This window comes from Kogia breviceps, chromosome 3, assembly GCF_026419965.1.
Source record: "Kogia breviceps isolate mKogBre1 chromosome 3, mKogBre1 haplotype 1, whole genome shotgun sequence".
NCBI lineage: Eukaryota > Metazoa > Chordata > Mammalia > Artiodactyla > Physeteridae > Kogia > Kogia breviceps.
The window spans coordinates 40252816-40270288 of NC_081312.1; the positions used below are offsets into that span (position 1 = coordinate 40252816).

Genomic DNA, 17473 nt, shown 5'->3' on the forward strand with positions numbered 1-17473 from the left:
GGAAAATATGGCACTGAAAGAGGTAGAGAGCAGGCAGACGCTATTCCCAGGAAATGTTTACATCGTCACCTTCATTGTCTAAAGTGCAACCATCTGATGTCTTTCCTTGACCAATATTATTTTCAGAAGACCCTTGTCAAAATATCAATTTCCTTGGGAGATTAAAAGCAGCCGAAGCTACCATTTCTTGAGGGCCTATTTTGTGCTGAGCATGTTTAATGTGTTAAATCTAATCTTCATACCAATCCTAAGAGTTATCTAACTTGAGCACCATTTTCCAGAAGAGGCAATAGAGCTGAAGGGATTGGTTCATTGTGGCAGAGCTGGGGTTAACATACTGCACTTGCTAATATGAAGTCTATCCTCTTTCTAATACCTTCTGCCTGTTCCGCCACACGTCAAGCCTGTTGCCACCTTTGGGGCTTTGCCTTAGCTGTCCCCTCTGCCTTAGATGCTCTCTCTAATCTTCACATGGCTGGTTGATTCTTGCCACTTGGGTCTCAGCGAAAATGTCACCTTCTCTTGAGTCCTCTAACCATTCTAGGTAAAGTAGTCACCTTGTCACACTCCATCACATCACCCTGTTTTAATTCTCCACTTAGCACCTAACCACGATTTGTTATTTTTGTGTGTTTTGTTTGCTTGCTTATTATCTGTCTCTTCTTGAGAGGGTAGAAGCCCCATGAGAGCCGAAATTCTGGGTGTTGTGTTCTCTGCACCATCTGTAACACCTAGAACGGAGTCGGGCACACAGCAGGTGCTCAATAAAGATGTATGAATGATTGAATGGCTTTCCTGCTGCCTCCATCACACACTAAAGTGGCATCAGGAAAGAATCTTGAAGTCCAGAGAGCTAAATTCAAGCTTTACCTTCAACTAGCTAGGGGGCTGCGCTCTGGGTGCCCTCCATTCAGCTCAATTTCTACCATCATCAGGTTGTTTTCCAAGGTCTCAGCAAGGTGAGCTGGAGCTCAGGACAGAATCAGAAAATCTTGTTGGGTCAGAGGGACCCAGGCCATAGGAGACCAGGGGTCACAGGGCAAGAGAAACAGGCAAGCATCATTGATTTCATCATTTTGTCTTGGACTAACACAGTGGTTCACTGTAAGGCCCAGTGCAGCTCAAGAAGAGGGTAAATGTTTTAAGTATAAAGATAAATCCTATCTCTTTTTACAGGGGAAAAGTTTATATTAAGAAAAGACACCAAGCCAAGGTCACTCAAACTGTCCTAGTTTATTTTTTTAACTTTTCATCTATTGCAAACCTCAAAGAAACCCCTTCAACAGTAGAGACTTTTGAAAATTCCTATATAACACAACCAAATAGGTCCTAAAATGGGTCATTATCTAGTATATTTCACCAGGAGCCAGAAGTGAGAACACACTTTACATCTTTTTTCTCTAAAATTTATAGCTTCTCTTTTCTACTAGTTAACTGTCTCCTATAATCAGTTGAAGTGAAAATGTCCTCTAATTGCAGGGGAAAAATATCAGTACAATGCCCTAGGAATTAGGAATTAATAAAAACCTTATTTTTGACACTTTTCATTGGAATTTCTTAACCTGAGGCCGTGTGTCCACAGTCAGGCTTCAGGGGACCACTAACCTGATGACACTTTTCCCAGCATGCTGGCAATATGCACATACGTGCATTTTTCTAGAAACAGGGTCCATAGCTTTTAACATCACTAAAAGGGTCCAGGGTTCAAAAACAGTTTCAGAAGCACTGCTTCTGCTAAAAATGTGTTCTGAACTCTTCTGTACTGTGATGGAACAAGAGTAATAAATAATAAAGCACTTAAGAGGTCCACAGCTCACAAATTAATACATGCATTTTGTTTAGGAAATTCTGCTAATATGGCTTTCGTGTACTCTTTCAAAAATAATTTCAGAGCCTAGAACAAATCTGAGTATCAGCAGAACAATCTCCAGAAGACATTTCAGAAGGGAGCAGAATTTGCACTGTCCAATGGAACAATGACCAGAACCACATAACTCTGATACTGGAGGGGGCCACAGAGCACTGGTTGCCCAGACGCCAGCATCACACATCACAGGCAAGAACACCAAAGCCCAGTGTGAGGACAGAGGCACATCAAATGTAAATGCTACGAGAGAGATGCAGAAATAGCGACAAGCAAGTACAAGAGATATACATGACTTGCAAATAAAAATTCAGCTTTGTGGTTTTGGTTTAAGCACTTGGAGAACAGGCACTAGGTCTAGAGTATGCTCACACTGGCCTCATGTGACTAATTTCATTAAAGTAATTACGAGGAGCTCATGTTGGCCATGGTTCTATCCTATAGCAAATTTCTTAATTTTTTTTTTTTTTTTTTACCACAGCACAAACTAAACACCTTTCGTTACCTTTTAAGCATTTCTCTCCCTGTAAGGTCAAAGTTGTGCAAGGGTGAAACTTATGTAAAAAGCAAAGGAACTTTCCAGAAGGCAACACATAATAAAAGCACAGTTTAGTCTTTCTACTAAAACATCCTATGTGCTCTGACAATCACTGCTCTAACTTACAGGTGCTACAGAAACACACTTAACGTACTTCTTGATAAATCTCTCTGGATAGTACCACAATTCTCAACAAAAATTTCCCATCTCATAAAATTCTTCAGTATAGCACTTAAACACCATAATAGCCAATACCCTTGGGCCCATTCCTCCATCTAATTAAAATGTCTGTCCTACAAGTGATTTATAGTATTTGTCATCACCTAGGGTGGATAGATAGACTGGTGGCTACAGACATTTCATGACAACACAGCATTAATTATCATGCTAGTGAGAATAGCTTCCAGTGAAAGCTCAAATGGTGGGATTCTCAGTCGCTCTCTGATGCGAGAAAACAGGGACATAACTTACCATCCCATAGAACAAGGAGCCCATAAGTGTAAATCAAGAAATATAGGCTTCCCTTGTGGCGCAGTGGTTAAGAATCCGCCTGCCAACGCAGGGGACACGGGTTCCAGCCCTGGTCCAGGAGAATCCCACATGCCATGGAGCAACTAAGCCCACAAACCACAACTACTGAAGCCCACGTGCCTAGAGTCTGTGCTCTGCAACAAGAGAAGCCACCGCAAATGAGAAGCCCGCGCACTGCAACGAAGAGTAGCCCCTGCTCACCACAACTAGAGAAAGCCTGCTCACAGCAATGAAGACCCGACGCAGCCAAAAATAAATAAATGAATAAATAAATTTTTTAAAAAAGAAATATAATTGCATGGCTTGAAATGAGGACCCACTGTAATTCCTTAAGGCTGATTCTAAGCCAAGGAAATAACATCAACATCACTACCAATGCTGAAAGTCATTTAGACATGAGTTAAATCCTCTCCAAGCCTGAGCAATTTAGATTTGGACCAACTGAATTCTTAGGAGTTACTAACTTTGAGAAGATATAAGTCATTTTGACTGCTTAAAACCAAACCAGTTACTCCTAAAGCAAAGAACTGATGTAACTCCCTAACATATGGAGGCAGAAGCTTTAGAGATGGAAGGATCCTTAGAGAGATTCTAGTGCAGCCCCCTCCTGATAGAAACTAGGGAACCGAGACCCTGATACACAGAGGCTTGCCTGCAGTCACAGCTGACAGATGGCAAAGCCACACCTTGAACCCAGCTCTCCTGACTCTCACAGAACAGTACCAATATATTGCTGGAAGCTGTACAATGAAATACAAAGTTTCTTTAATTGGGTAGTTAAATTATACTAATTTACAGTTAAAGTTAACGTCCCATATATTTACTAATAAGCCAGCTTCCACTAAAATTTTAGGACACAAATATATATGTAAATAAATATCTAACTTAATGTATTTATAAATTAATAAATTAATACATATCTAAATAAATTGAAATAGCGCTTCCCTGGTGGCGCAGTGGTTTAGAGTCCGCCTGCCAATGCAGGGGACACGGGTTCGTGCCCTGGTCCGGGAAGATCCCACATGCCGTGGAGCCGTGGCCGCTGAGCCTGCACGTCCGGAGCCTGTGCTCCGCAACGGGAGAGGCCACAACAGTGAGAGGCCCGCGTACCGCAAAAAATAAAAATAAATAAATTGAAATTAAGTACATCTTCATATCTATGTAGATGGTAAGTGTGTCTGTCTGTCACACATCACATGAGCTAAGGCAACAGTAAAGCTTTGGCTGGAGCTTTGGTTTCCTCATTCTGAAAACAAAGGATTGAGCTATAGTAGGTTCAAAAACTCAAAAATTTCCCAGGACCAAGCAGGTAATGAGTCAAGGGGACTGAGTATTAGTGGGTGGTGGGGTCTGCAGCAAACTAGAGCATCACAGAACTAAATGCCTTCGGACTGAATGTTGAAAACATCACTGCCAAATGAATACATCTGTAGCCTGTCCATGGGCCTAAGAGCTGTCAGGCTTTTTGTTGCTGTTCTGAACTAGACCCTCCTGCTTCAACATCAGTGATTCTTTTCTGATCTGTACAAAACTTGGGGTATTTGATGGTCCAAAAATGGTGTTACTGTTTTCTGTCTTGGGGAGTTAAACGTTCTTTTGGGTCATCTGTTCATAGATATTGAAACTTAGTTCCCTCCAAACGTTCAGACGATGGAAAGATTTCTGTGGGTCAGGAACGTTTACCTTTCAAAAGGGATCTGTGATGTTTCTCTGGGAAGGCATTATTAGGTCAGACGTTCCTTATCTTCTTTTGAGGGATGATTTTTCACAGTCCTTTAACTGAAGCAGGCCTGTGGCCATGCTATCTATGCTGGAGCCTTAAAAATCAACTGTTTTTCCTCCAGGAAAATGTTTCTGGTCTCCCCAAAGCAGGCACTCACCAGCATCTTAGTCCTGACTTTTGTTCTGTCATTTCCTGGTTGTTGTCTCCCTTAACTCCCTAATCTCTCTCCCCCTTGGAACTATGAGGCCTGTGAAGAAAAGGGCCACGTCCGTCTTGTCCACTTGCCTCTCCAGGGTAGAGCACAGTGCCTGGTACACAGGACATGCTCAGTGGTGCATGAAAGCTCACCTAGGGCTTGGCATTTCATAGAGAAACGTGTCAGAGTCTGTTAGAGTAGCTATCCCAGGAGCAGAGGGGATGAATCACAGTCAATCGCCCACACTTTTTTTTTTTTTTTTTTTTTTGTGGTACGCGGGCCTCTCACTGTTGTGGTCTCTCCCGTTGCGGAGCGCAGGCTCCGGACGCACAGGCTCAGTGGCCATGGCTCACGGGCCCAGCCGCTCCGCGGCATGTGGGATCTTCCCGGACCGGGGCACGAACCCGTATCCCCTGCATCGGCAGGCGGACTCTCAACCACTGCGCCACCAGGGAAGCCCTCGCCCACACTTTTAAACCCTGAACTCCTCTGACCAATATCATACACTTCCATGAGAGCCCAATCCATTCATATATCCATCCCTTCAGGATAGAGGGGAAGTGGGCAATGGAGATCTTAGGATACTGAGGGAACACGAAGGAGGAACAGGAGGACCAAACCCAGACTTGGAATGTCAGGGAAAGTTTCCTGGGTAAAGTGAGGTCTATGGTGAGACCTGAAGCCCAAGTAGAAATTAGCATGGTCGCTCTTGAGGAACTGAAAGCTGCTCATTGTGGCTGGAGCATGGAGTGTGGGATGGGGTGAGGTAAGCAGTAAGGCTGAAGAGGAAATCAGGGTCCAGATCATGCAGAACATTCTATAGCATTTTGAAGAGTTGTGTTTTATCTAAGGGCAGTGGGGAACCACTGAAGGGTTTTAAGTAAAGGAATGACTACCAGCTCGGCAACTGAGAAAGATCATTTTGGATACAGCAATGATGAAAGTGGAAAGAAAGCGGTCAGGAACTGACTTTCAGGCCTCATTTGTATCATATTCTAATAAAATGGAGCAAGCAGCCAACACAAATGGAGGACCAGATCTAGCCAACTGTTTTACAAAATAGAAGACTACAGAAAATCCAAGGCACTTCTCTGATTCTACATAAATGCTACCCATCTCATTAAAAATTACTGCACTTTTACTACCTCAACTAGTCATCATTCTAAACATGTGCTAGATACCAAAACTGTACTAAGAGTTATATGGAAGATAAAATGATTCACGCTGCCCACCAACCTCATTAGCTCTCCAGGGTTGAAGCACAACTGAATTTAACACGTCGGGCTCACAAACTACCAGTGAACAAAGTTACACCATATTAACAGGTTTAGAAATCATAGTCTTTTAAAATAAGCAAAAGCAGGGGCTTCCCTGGTGGCGCAGTGGTTGAGAATCCGCCTGCCGATGCAGGAGACACGAGCTCGTGCCCTGGTCCGGGAAGATCCCACATGCCGCAGAGCAGCTAGGCCCATGAGCCATGGCCGCTAGGCCTGCACGTCCAGAGCCTGTGCTCCGCAATGGGAGAGGCCACAACAGTGAGAGGCCCGCATACCGCAAAAAAAAAAAAAAAAAAAAAAAAATAAGCAAAAGCAAAGAATTCTCCAAACAGTTTTCCATCCATTATCATATTCAAAGGACACAAGAATCTGGTCCAGTCTTTCAAGTGCACGTTGGTATGTAATTAATTGATTTTTTACAAGGGACACTGTGATCATTGTAATAACTGGTCACTCCCAAATTACTTTCATTTTGTTTTTAGAAAGATGAATAGGGACTTCCCTGGTGGAGCAGTGGTTAAGAATCCGCCTGCCAGTGCAGGGAACACGGGTTTGAGTCCTAGGCTGGGAAGATCCCACATGCCACGGAGCAACTAAGCCCACGTGCCACAACTACTGAAGCCCACGCGCCTAGAGCCTGTGCTCCACAAGAGAAGCCACGGCAATGAGAAGCCTGCGCACCGCAACCAAGAGTAGCCCCCGCTCGCCACAACTAGAGAAAGCCTGCATGTAGCAATGAAGAGCCAGTGCAGCCAAAAATAAATTAATTAAATAAATTTTTTTAAAAAAGATAAATAAAATGTTTAAGTCAAGATCCTTCCAAAGTGCTTATACTTTACTTGCTCCAAAATCACATTTCAACAGAGATTTAGTGCCTACTATATACCAGACACTGCTCAAGATGCTGGACTTAGAACAGTGAATAAGAGAGATGGGGTCCCTGCTCTCAAGGTGTTTATACCCTAAAGGAGGAAGGTAAAATAAGAAAATAAATTAACAAAATGATCTCAGAGAGGGATGAGTACAATGAAGGGTGACAGATAATAATGTGGTCTGGAAGGTGTTCTCTGAGGGGGGAATATCTGAGCCACAACTTAATGATGATGAGAAACAGCCAGCCCCACTGCAGCAAAATTCTTACCATGAAACTGAAGACACAATATATCCAATACAATTCACGTACACTAGGATAAACCTCCCTAGAGATGCTAAAATATGTTTCTTCCCTAAACACTCCTCACCAATTGGCTCCGAAAAAAATTACTGTGAGAACGAATAACTGTACCACAAAGTACAAAAGACGATGAACCACTAGATAATGAATCTAGAAGATTCAATCTGATGCTATAAATTCATGTACCTGGATCCAGGAATCAAGAGCAAAGATAATCAATGATTGCCAAGTGGGAACCTGGCTGCTTCCCTTGACAAGACTACTAAACAGGTAACCAAGACTACTAAATAGGTAACCTCACTGAGTTGAGAGAAAGCAGCCCTCCAGTGCTGCAGGGAACAGAATGTCTTCAGGAGGACTGAACCAGGAAAACAGTGTGGGATAATGCCAAGCAGGTCCTTCCTTCCTGAGGGGATGCCAAGGCCTTTCAATGACGCAGCTTCCAGATCCTCCTGCCTCCTGCCATGTCCCTATGCTCTGCACTAAGTATTAAGTGCTGGTCCCCATTTGGAAAGTCAGTGAATACAGAGCAAATCTGTGAAAGGAGAAGATAAGGTTTTAACTTAGACAAACTTTGGGGTTTTAGAAGTTCAAGAAATTATGCAAAATAAACCGGTTCTAGAAGAAACAGAAAAAAAGCTGACAGTGATAATTTAGAAAACGAGACTGTGTCCAAAAGTCAGAAACTGTATTTAATGAATTTGGTTTTTTTTTAATGCTCCTACTCTGATAATATTTTTTGCACTAAAGAGGCAACGTAGTTTTCAAGAGTCAGCCTTGGCTCAAATCTAATTCAGGCACTTATTTACCTAACATCTTCTTTGGTAAAATAAGGATAATAAGTCCTCAACATTTTTTCCCTACAGCTTTATTGAGTATAACTGTCACGCAACAACGGGCACATACTTAACAGTGAACTATCTGATGTGCTTAGACGTAAGTATATAACTTACGTTATGAATATATAACGTATATATATTCACCTCGCTCAGAAGTTTCCTTGTGCCTCCTTTGTAACCCATCCCTCCATCACCTTCATTCTCCCACTCCCAGGCACCCACCGATCTGCCTCCTGTCACTACAAACTAGTTTACATTTTCCATAATTTTGCGTAAATGAAATCATATAGTATGTACTCTTTTGTGTCTGGCTTCTTTCAATATGTAAATTACATATTTTAAGATTCATCCATATTGTTATGTGTATCAATAGTTCATCACTTTTTATTACTGGGTAGTATTCCATTGTATAGATACACAATTTGTTTAAATATTCACCTGTTGGGGACTTCCCTGGTGGCGCAGTGCTTAAGAATCCACCTGCCAACGCAGGGGACACGGGTTCAAGCCCTGGTCCAGGAAGATCCCACATGCCGCAGAGCAACCAAGCCCGTGTGCCACAACTACTGAGCCTGTGCTCTAGAGCCCACGCGCCACAACTACTGAAGACCGCGTGCCCAGAGCCTCTGCTCCTCAACAAGAGAAGCTACCTCAATGAGAAGTGCACCTCAACAGAGTAGTCCCTGCTCGCCGCAACTAGAGAAAGCCCTCATGCAGCAACGAAGACCCAACGCAGACAAAAATAAGTAAATAAAATAAATGTAAATATTCACCTGTTGACTGACATTTACCAGTTTGGGGGCTATTACAAATAAAGCAGCTGTGAATATTCATGTACAAGTCTCTGTATAAATGGTTTCATTTCTCTTGGTAAGTACTTAAGAGTAGCTAGGTCCCATGGTAAGTATATGTCTAACACTTTAACAAACTGTTAAAGTGTTTTCTAACGTGACTATTGTTTTATATCCTGCACAGTAGTATATGAGAGTTCCAGTTGCTCCACTTCCTCACCAAGTCTTGGTATGATCAGTCTCTTTAATTTTAGCCTTTCCCATGGGTTTTGGTTTTAACTTACTTTTCCTTGACTAATCTTTTAATGTGCTATTTTCCATGAAGGGTGCCTATTCAAATCTTTGTCCCATTTTTAAATTGAATATTTTTCTCATTGCATTTTAAGAGTTTTTATATATTCCCTTTAAAAGTCCCTTGTCTGATTTACATGTTGCAAATAATTTCTCCCAGTCAGTGGCTTGTGTTTTCTTTTTCTTAAGTATCTTCTGAAAAGCAATAGTTAATTTTAATAGTCTGATTTGATATTTTATAGTACTTGCTTTTTTGTGTCCTGTCTAAAAAATGTTTGCTGAACCCAAGGGCACTAAGATCGTTCTTCTATGTTTTCTTATAAAAATTTTACAGCTAAAATCCTTTTTTTAGGTCTATGATCCATTTTGAGTTAATTTTTGTGTATGATATGAGGTAAAGGTCAATGCTCAAGTTTCTGCACATAGCTATTCAATTGTTCACGCACCTCTTGTTGAAAAAAATTATCATATCCCCACTGAATTGCCTTGACATCTTTGTCAAAAAAGAAAGTCAATTGATCATATATGTGTGAATCTATTTCTAGACTCTCTTCTACTCCGCTGATCTATATGACTCTCTTTACTCCCATAGCACATTATCTTAATTATGGTAATGTTATAGTTATATTGAAATCAGAGTTTAAGTCCTCCAACTCATCCTTTTTCAAAATTATTCTTAGATGAGTCTGAGTCCTTCACATCTTCATATAAACTTTAGAATCTGTCTGTTAATTTCTACAACAAAGCTTGATGGTATTTTAACTAGATTGCATTAAATCTATTGAACAAGTTGGGAAGAATTGTTAAGAATTGAGGTCTTAACAATATTGAATCTTCCCATTTATGAACACTGTATCTCTCTCCATTTATCTAGATCTTTAACTTATTTCAGTGATGGTTTGTCATTTTCAGTGAACAAGCCTTGCATGTTTTATCAGATTTATCCATTTTCATATTTTGATGCTCTTTTAAATGGTATTTTTCTATTTCAGTTTTCGATTGTCCACTGATAATATATAGAAACAATTGAGTTTTGTAGATTGGTTTGGATCCTGCAACCTAGCTAAACCTAGCTTGTTGGTTCTAGAAACCCTTTTGTAGGTGTCTTAGAATTTTCTACAGACAGTTTTACTTCTTCCTTTGCATGTACTTTATTTTTTTAATTGCCTATTGCACTGACCGGGACCTCCAATACACTGTTGAACAGAAGTGGTAAGAGTAGCTATCCTTGTCCCTCCTGATCTTAGGGGAATATCATTCTGTTTTTCACCATTAACATATTACCTGTAGGTTTTTCACAGTTGTCCTTCATCACGTTGAAAAAGTTCTCTCTACTACTCATTTGTTGAGAGTTTTTATCATGAATGGGTATTGAATTTTGTCAAATACTCTTTATCTATTGAGATGATCATATGAATCTCCTTTTTTATTCTGTTAATATGAAGAGTTGCACTGATTGATTATAAATGTTTAATCAACCTTGCAGTCCTGATTATAACCCCATTTGATCATTTGCTATATTGCTGTGTTTGATTTGCTAGAATTTAAGTTTTATATCTATATTCACGAGGTCTGTAGTTTTATTTATTTGTAATGTTTTCATCAAGTTTTGGTATAAAGGTAATGTTGGCCTCATGAAATGAGCTGGGATGTGTTTCCTTCTCTTCTGTTTTCTGAAATAGTTTGTGTAGTGGGCAATATTTCTTCCTTAAATGTATGATAGAACTCACCAGTAAAGCCTTCTGGGACCTTGAGTTTGCATTGCGGAAGGTTTTTAACTACAAACTCAATTGCCTTAATAGACATAATGCTATTCAAGTTATTTGAATGAGTTTGGGTCATTCCTATCTTTCAAAGAATTTGTTCATTTCATCTAATTGTGGAATTTCCTGGCATAAAGTTATTCATAATATTTTTTTAATGTCCATAGGATCTATAGTGATGTTCTCTCATTCCTAACATTGGTAATTTGTGTCTTTTTATTCTTGATCATTTGAGGTTTATCAATTTTATTATGTTTTTTTTCAAAGAACAAGCTTTTTGTTTCACTGATTTTTCTCTGCTGTTTCTATTTTCTGCTTCAACTAACCTCTGCTATCTTTACATTTCCTTCTTTTTGCTTACTTAGGATTCAATTTGCTCTTCTTTTCTAGTTTCAAGTGGAAACTCAGGTCTTTGAGATCTTTCCTAATTTAAGTGTTTAATGCTGTGAATTTCCGTTTAAGAATTTCTTTAGTTCTTACATTATAACCCACTACCTCCTTGGATATAATGTAAATTAAATGAAACAGTATAGTTAGGAAAGAGATAGTTGATTGCCTAATCCATGGCAGGCATTGTGCTTGATACTAGGAATATACTGCACGGAAGAGATCTAACCCTTTCTCTCATCAAGCTTAGAAGGTAATACAGACGAAATTGGTACAAAATCAATGCCAATGACTACCTTCTTAATACTCAGAAAGCATGTTAAGCAAAAATGCATAACAACTTTCTTTTAGTCTAATAATAAAGGTGTCTTCTGTTTTTGTCTCTTCTCATGATCTAGCAAAAACTAAGCCGCTAGGTTTTTTTTAGAGTTTAGCAATTTGTAATTTCAATTGCAACAAATAAATTTATTGTGGAGTAAATTACTCCATTTGCAACTTTCTGAATAAACTACACATTTCAATTTAATATGCTAAAGATAAATAAGTACTTCTGTAATTCTAAATTTCAAAACCACCTTTAGACCTATAAAGGATCATTTAGAAAACAAGCATTCCATATATTTCCAAATATTTTCTTAACAAAAAATTTTAAAAGAAAAGAAACACACTACCCATTCTACCCTATCATCACAGTTTCAAAATACCCAGAACTTTTAAAAACTGCCTCCTAATTGAATATGAGTGTTTGACAAATCACCAGTTTCAAGGTCATTTAAATGCTGACCTATCCTACCAAACACTCATATTTTCCAGAACACCACATTAAACATCTAAATATAATTAATTCAGACAATTATAGATATAGAAATTTAATTTACATTTAAATCTATTCAGCCAGTGGGACAACAGGTAGCTCTAAATACCCCCACCGTGTCAGGTAACCTGAATCTTCCTACACTTAAGCTTCTTCCAGTCCTTATTTTGTGGTCTTCATTTAGGCTACAGGTTCTCAAACTTCACTGCACATTGGAATCACGTGGAGAGCTGAAAAGTACTGATGCTGGGGTCCACAACCACAGATTCCTGTCTAGAGTCTTTAAAAGTGGGGATTTTGAAAAGCTCCCCAGGTGATTCAAATGTGCAGACTAGGGGTAAAATGAACCAGTCTAGGATCTCTTTGGGAAAACAGGCTTCTAATGGCCATTGGTCAGTCTGCACCACCATATTTCAGAACCTAGTTCTTTTAGAGCTTTGCCCGACCTAACTCCTAATCAGACACTAATTTAATAATTCCATTCAGATTCCTAGACTCACCTCTATTTCCTGTCCAGAAAGTCACAGGATAAAAAGTCAATCTCTATTTTGGCCATTCCTCTCCAGTCCACTTCTAAATTCCACAAAGTAAATTCAGCTGAAGGGAAAGTAACTCAATATAATTTGATGATATGGTTAAACAGTCATTATGGTTTTTTCTCCTATTTAAGAGACTAGTCCACAAGCTAGCTGTAAGTTTACAAAGTATATGATAAAATTATCAATTCCTCAAAGTGTACAATAAATATCTAAATGAGTCTTCCTTATTATCCAACTGATTCCCCTCACTTGTTAATTTCAAACAGGTTTTCAATACTGAGTCACCATTCTGGGCTCAAAACTGACATTCTCCAGAATTTAAATCATTAAACTCCCGAGAGCGTCTTCAAGGGGCTTACTCCATTTTGCCAGGCCAGACCACTTCATTATAATTATCATTTCATCACATAAGAGTGGGAAGGATAACACCTGCATCACAAAAACAGTATGAAGATTAAGAAGCAAAAGCATTTTAGCACTGTGTAGAGTGCTCTAGACATTTTAATTTATTTGCAGCAGAAATTTTGCCTCATGGGAACTATGTGAAAAGCACAGGCAAGTAGGAAGTTGCGGGTTAACTACTTGTCAATATGCAGAAGTACCAGCAGGTGAGGAGAAGGGAGGGGGCGGTTCACAAACTGCTGAAGAGCCCTATAAACTCTCAGGACCAATAACAACAGAAACACATACTGCAGGACTCACACCTCTCAGGCTGAAACTGAACTGAAGTTACAAACACACGCAAACCTCATCTCCTTGGAAAACTGCTAAATAAAACTTTGCCAACTGAAGACCCAGGCACTCCAATCCCTGCCAGTGTCGGTTATGTACCTCTGGGATGTAATGGACGTGCATGCTGAAACACGTGTGCACATCTGAGCTGCTGAACCAACACGTATCCATAAACATTATGAATAATACCTGCGAGAATGTATCGCTTTCTCCTAAGAAGCCCTTAAAGAACTTGACCCAAATCAAGTCACTTTCCTATCTATCACACCTTCTTTGCCTTTCCTGCGTATTACCCTCAAGCTGAGAGCTGGGGCGCCTTACCCAAAGTCTGGGCGGAGGGGGGTGGCCGCCCCTACCCCGACTTCCCGTTAGCCCAAGCTGCCATCCCGAAAGGGGACCGTGTCCAGGATGGCTTCCTAGAGACACACCTGTGCCCTCGCGCACCACCAGTGCCGTGGCCACCTGGGCGAGAACCAAAGCGAGGACCGCAGTGGAGGGAATTCCCTGCGCTTGGGGAGATGGGAAAGCGGGCCCCGGGCAAGTTTTGTAAGATGAAGGGGGGAGAAGGTGAGGAGTGGACACAAAGGGGGAGGGTTCAAGGTACTCACCCAGCCCTCGAAGGTGTCCGAGGCGCCGGCCGTGCGCAGCAGCTCCTGGAACTGCAGGGTGCAGTTGGCCACAAAGTGGTCGTAGCCCAGGGGCGTCTCGTGGAAGACAGCCAGCTCGAGGTGGCCACCGTCGGTGACGTTGGCGCAGAATTCCTCGTTGTACGTGGGTTTGTTGGTCTTCTGCTTGGTGCTCGTCTGGCCCACGCGTACCTGGTCCACGCTCACCGTCAGGTAGGGGTCCAGCAGCTGATAGCCCTTCTTGAAGAGCGAGTGGCGCAGGGACCAGCGGGTGGGCTGCAGCCCCACGGCCTCGCCAATGCGGACCCTCAAGTAGCCATTGAACTTCATGGTGCCGGACGACATGCCGGGGCCGCTGTCCCAGCCCAGGGACTGCGCGGTCTCGCAGCGGGAGAGCGGGGAGCCCTCGTTCAGGCCAGCCCTCGCGGCGGCCGCAGGAGTGGAGGCAGCTCCTGGGAAAAGCGGAGCCCAAGCCCCCCTCGACCAGCCATTCTGCGTCCCCCGCCGGACCTTCCCTCCCCTCCTTCCCTCCCTCTCTCCCTCCCTCGCGAGGTGGAAAGGAGGGGAGCCGGGCGCCAAGCCCTCAGAGGGCCGGGGGCGCCCGACCTTCCCTCTCGAGCTCGCGGCGCCTCCCGGGGGCTCGCGGGGGACTCGCCCCTTCTCCAGGGCCGGGAAGCTCCTCTCCCCGGAGAGCCAGAGCGACCCGTCCGCTTAGCTCGAGCCTCCAGCGTCTGCTGCCCCCGCCTCCTCCCGCTTCTGCTCCTGCCCCCGCCTCCGCGGGCTCACGCTCTCCCCCACTCGGTGAGCTTCAAACCAGGAAGCAGCTGCCGCCCCATCCCGGGCAGGAGCCTCGCGCCGCCGGGCTCCAAGTTCACGGCAACCCTGCGCGGGGCTGGCGCGCCCTCCGAAGCCCGGGGGCGCGGCGCGCGGCCGGCGCCCGACCCTGCGTTCGGTCAGTAGCGGGGCGCAAGCGGCCCGGGGAGCGCGGCGCAGGCCGGTTCGCACCGCTTTGCTCGCGCTCCCTGCAACGGGGTCTGCCGGGGAGCTCTGGGCTGGAAGCTACCCCAGGTGCAGGCCAAAAAGGGAAGGGCTTGCGGCCCAGCCTGAGCGAACACCTGAGGCGTGGGAGGCAGACCCAGGGAGCGCCGGAAGGCGGGAAGGAGGAGGAGCAGGGAACCCACGCGGCTGGGAGTCGCCCGCGCCCCCCGGCCCACCCTAGGAGGTGGGCTGGCGACCGAACGTGGCCATCTGGGAGAGGCCTTGGCCGGAGGCGGGTGCGTGACGGGAGGTTCCTTTACCTAATCTTTACAGGGATGGCTCATCCCGAGTTCAGCTTGGGCCCATCCTGTTTGTGTACTTTTCCTGCGGAGAGTAATTACACGGTTGTTGTGTGTGTGTGTGTGTGTTTTTAATAGAGCAGTAGTGATGATGGAAATCCTGTCCACCTCCTTCCTCGGAGAGGTGTGTCTTGTTGCACAAAGAGCAGGAAAGTTCAGTTCTGAAGACAGACATGGCCGGGGCGTAATAAATCTCTTCCTCTGCGGGGTGATTCCTGGTCCACCCAGCCCTGCATGACAAGAGCAGTAGATGTTCACACACACAGTCCCTGGCACATGTGCTCGATTGCCTCTTCTAGGAACACTTGGGCTGTTGCTCTCTTTATGAGTCAGAGGGGGCAGCCTTCAGTTTTTTCTCCACTCAAGGCTCCTGCAGTTTTTGTCCCCTGGGAGCTCCTTACTCCCTGAGGGCCAGGTCAACCAATTTGTCTCCCATGAAGCCTAGGCCATTCTTAAGATACTTAATTGCATTGTCTCTGGCGACTCAGTCTCCTGCTAGCAGGTCAGTCTTTCTAGCCCCCCTACCCACAGTGCCCTATTTGGGGGCTCTCTAACCTAGGTTCTCAACATTTCACTGAGGCACACTATGGAGTGAAAACAAATAAGAACAATGGGTCGGTGGGGGAGGGCCCGTCTTAAAAAAACAGCAAAATGTCCTTAGAAGAACAGGGCAAAGATGCAGCACATCATCCTAATGACACCTTAGCTTTAGATGGGGCTTGTAAAGCAAGCTCTCAAACATCCAAGCAGTTCCTGCATGGCCCTGGTGCTCCAGGAGAAAAGGTCAAGGGGACCATTTGGATCAACTTTGTCATCCTCTCCTCCAAAGAGTGGGACTCTTTAGAGCTTTAAGAACCACTAAAGGATTTGCTGCTGTTGGGCTATAATACGAAAAGAAGACTGTCCCAAATCGTGGCCAGCTCTACAGCTGCCCTAGGGTTGTGTGATGAGAGACACAAGATACTCCATTTTTGCCCTATCAGTCAGTGCCAGGCATAGGTGAGCAGTGGTGACAGAGCAGTGAGCAGGACAGCCATGGTGCCTGCTCTCCTGGGGCTTACAGTCCCACAAGGGAGGAAAAAACAGTGAAGAGAGGGTGCAGTGGAGGAACAGGCCAAGGTGCCACGGGATAATGTAACCTGGGGGTCAGGGGTAGTCAGAGAAGGGTCACCTAAAAAAATTGACAGTAGAAGGATCTGTTTATTCAGGGCTCCTGAGAAAAGGGACAGTTTGACCTGTTTGGGGAACAGGGAGGATTCCATGTGGCTGGAAGGGCAAGTGACTGAAATGAGCCTGAAAAGGTGGGTCAGGGTCCGAGACTGACCAGAAGTGGTAGGTTTTTGGACATTAGCTATGAACAGCTGGAAACCTCTGGAAGGCTGTTCAGCAGGGCCAGGACAGGATGAGATTGGGGTTTGAAAATACTCTCTGGGGCTGTGTGAAGAATGGACTGGAAGGAGAAAGCACAGGTATGGGGAGATCAGAGAGGAGGCTGCTGCTGAACTCCAGAGGGGAGAAGACGGTGACAGAGACTCAGGTGATGTGAAGGCAATGAGGATAAGGAGGTGGAACTGATAGGTCCCCGGGATGGATGGAAGGGAGGGGATGAGGAAGAGGGAAGTATCAAGGGGGAACTTGCAGGAAATCAGCCTGAGCAACTGTGTGGATTACAGAGCCATTAGTGATTAGGAAGCACTAGGAGAGGAGAGGCAGATTTGTGGGAGGGTTGGGAGAGGGTGGAGTTCAATTCTAAACATGTGAGGTTTGATACACCTTTGATACATTTCAGTGTAAATCCAAAGTGGGCAATCGGGGCTATGTGGTTGTGAAGGTCAGAGGTGGAGTCTGAAGTAAAGGCATAAATGTAGGCGCCATTAGTATAGAGATCGCAATCAAAGCTGGAATAGTGGATGAGATCTCTGTTCCAGGAAAAGATAGGAAGAGAACGTAGCTTGAGAAAAGAGGGGACTTTTGATGCGGCCTTCCAGAAACCCCAACATCTATAGGTGGAGGGGCAGGCAAGGGAGTTGAGAAGTGGCAGGCCGTAGTGA

The 17473-nt window shown here is 43.9% G+C and overlaps 1 protein-coding gene across 1 annotated transcript in view; it reads right to left on the reverse strand.

Moving 5' to 3' along the window:
- Positions 1-15415, reverse strand: part of PRKCH (protein kinase C eta) — a 227196-nt gene extending 211781 nt beyond the window's left edge. The window contains exon 1 of the mRNA XM_059059661.2: positions 14068-15415. Within this exon, the coding sequence (XP_058915644.1) occupies positions 14068-14430 (363 nt within the window). The 5' untranslated portion in view covers positions 14431-15415. The remainder of the gene's footprint in view (positions 1-14067) is intronic.
- Between the last annotated feature and the right edge of the window lie 2058 nt (positions 15416-17473).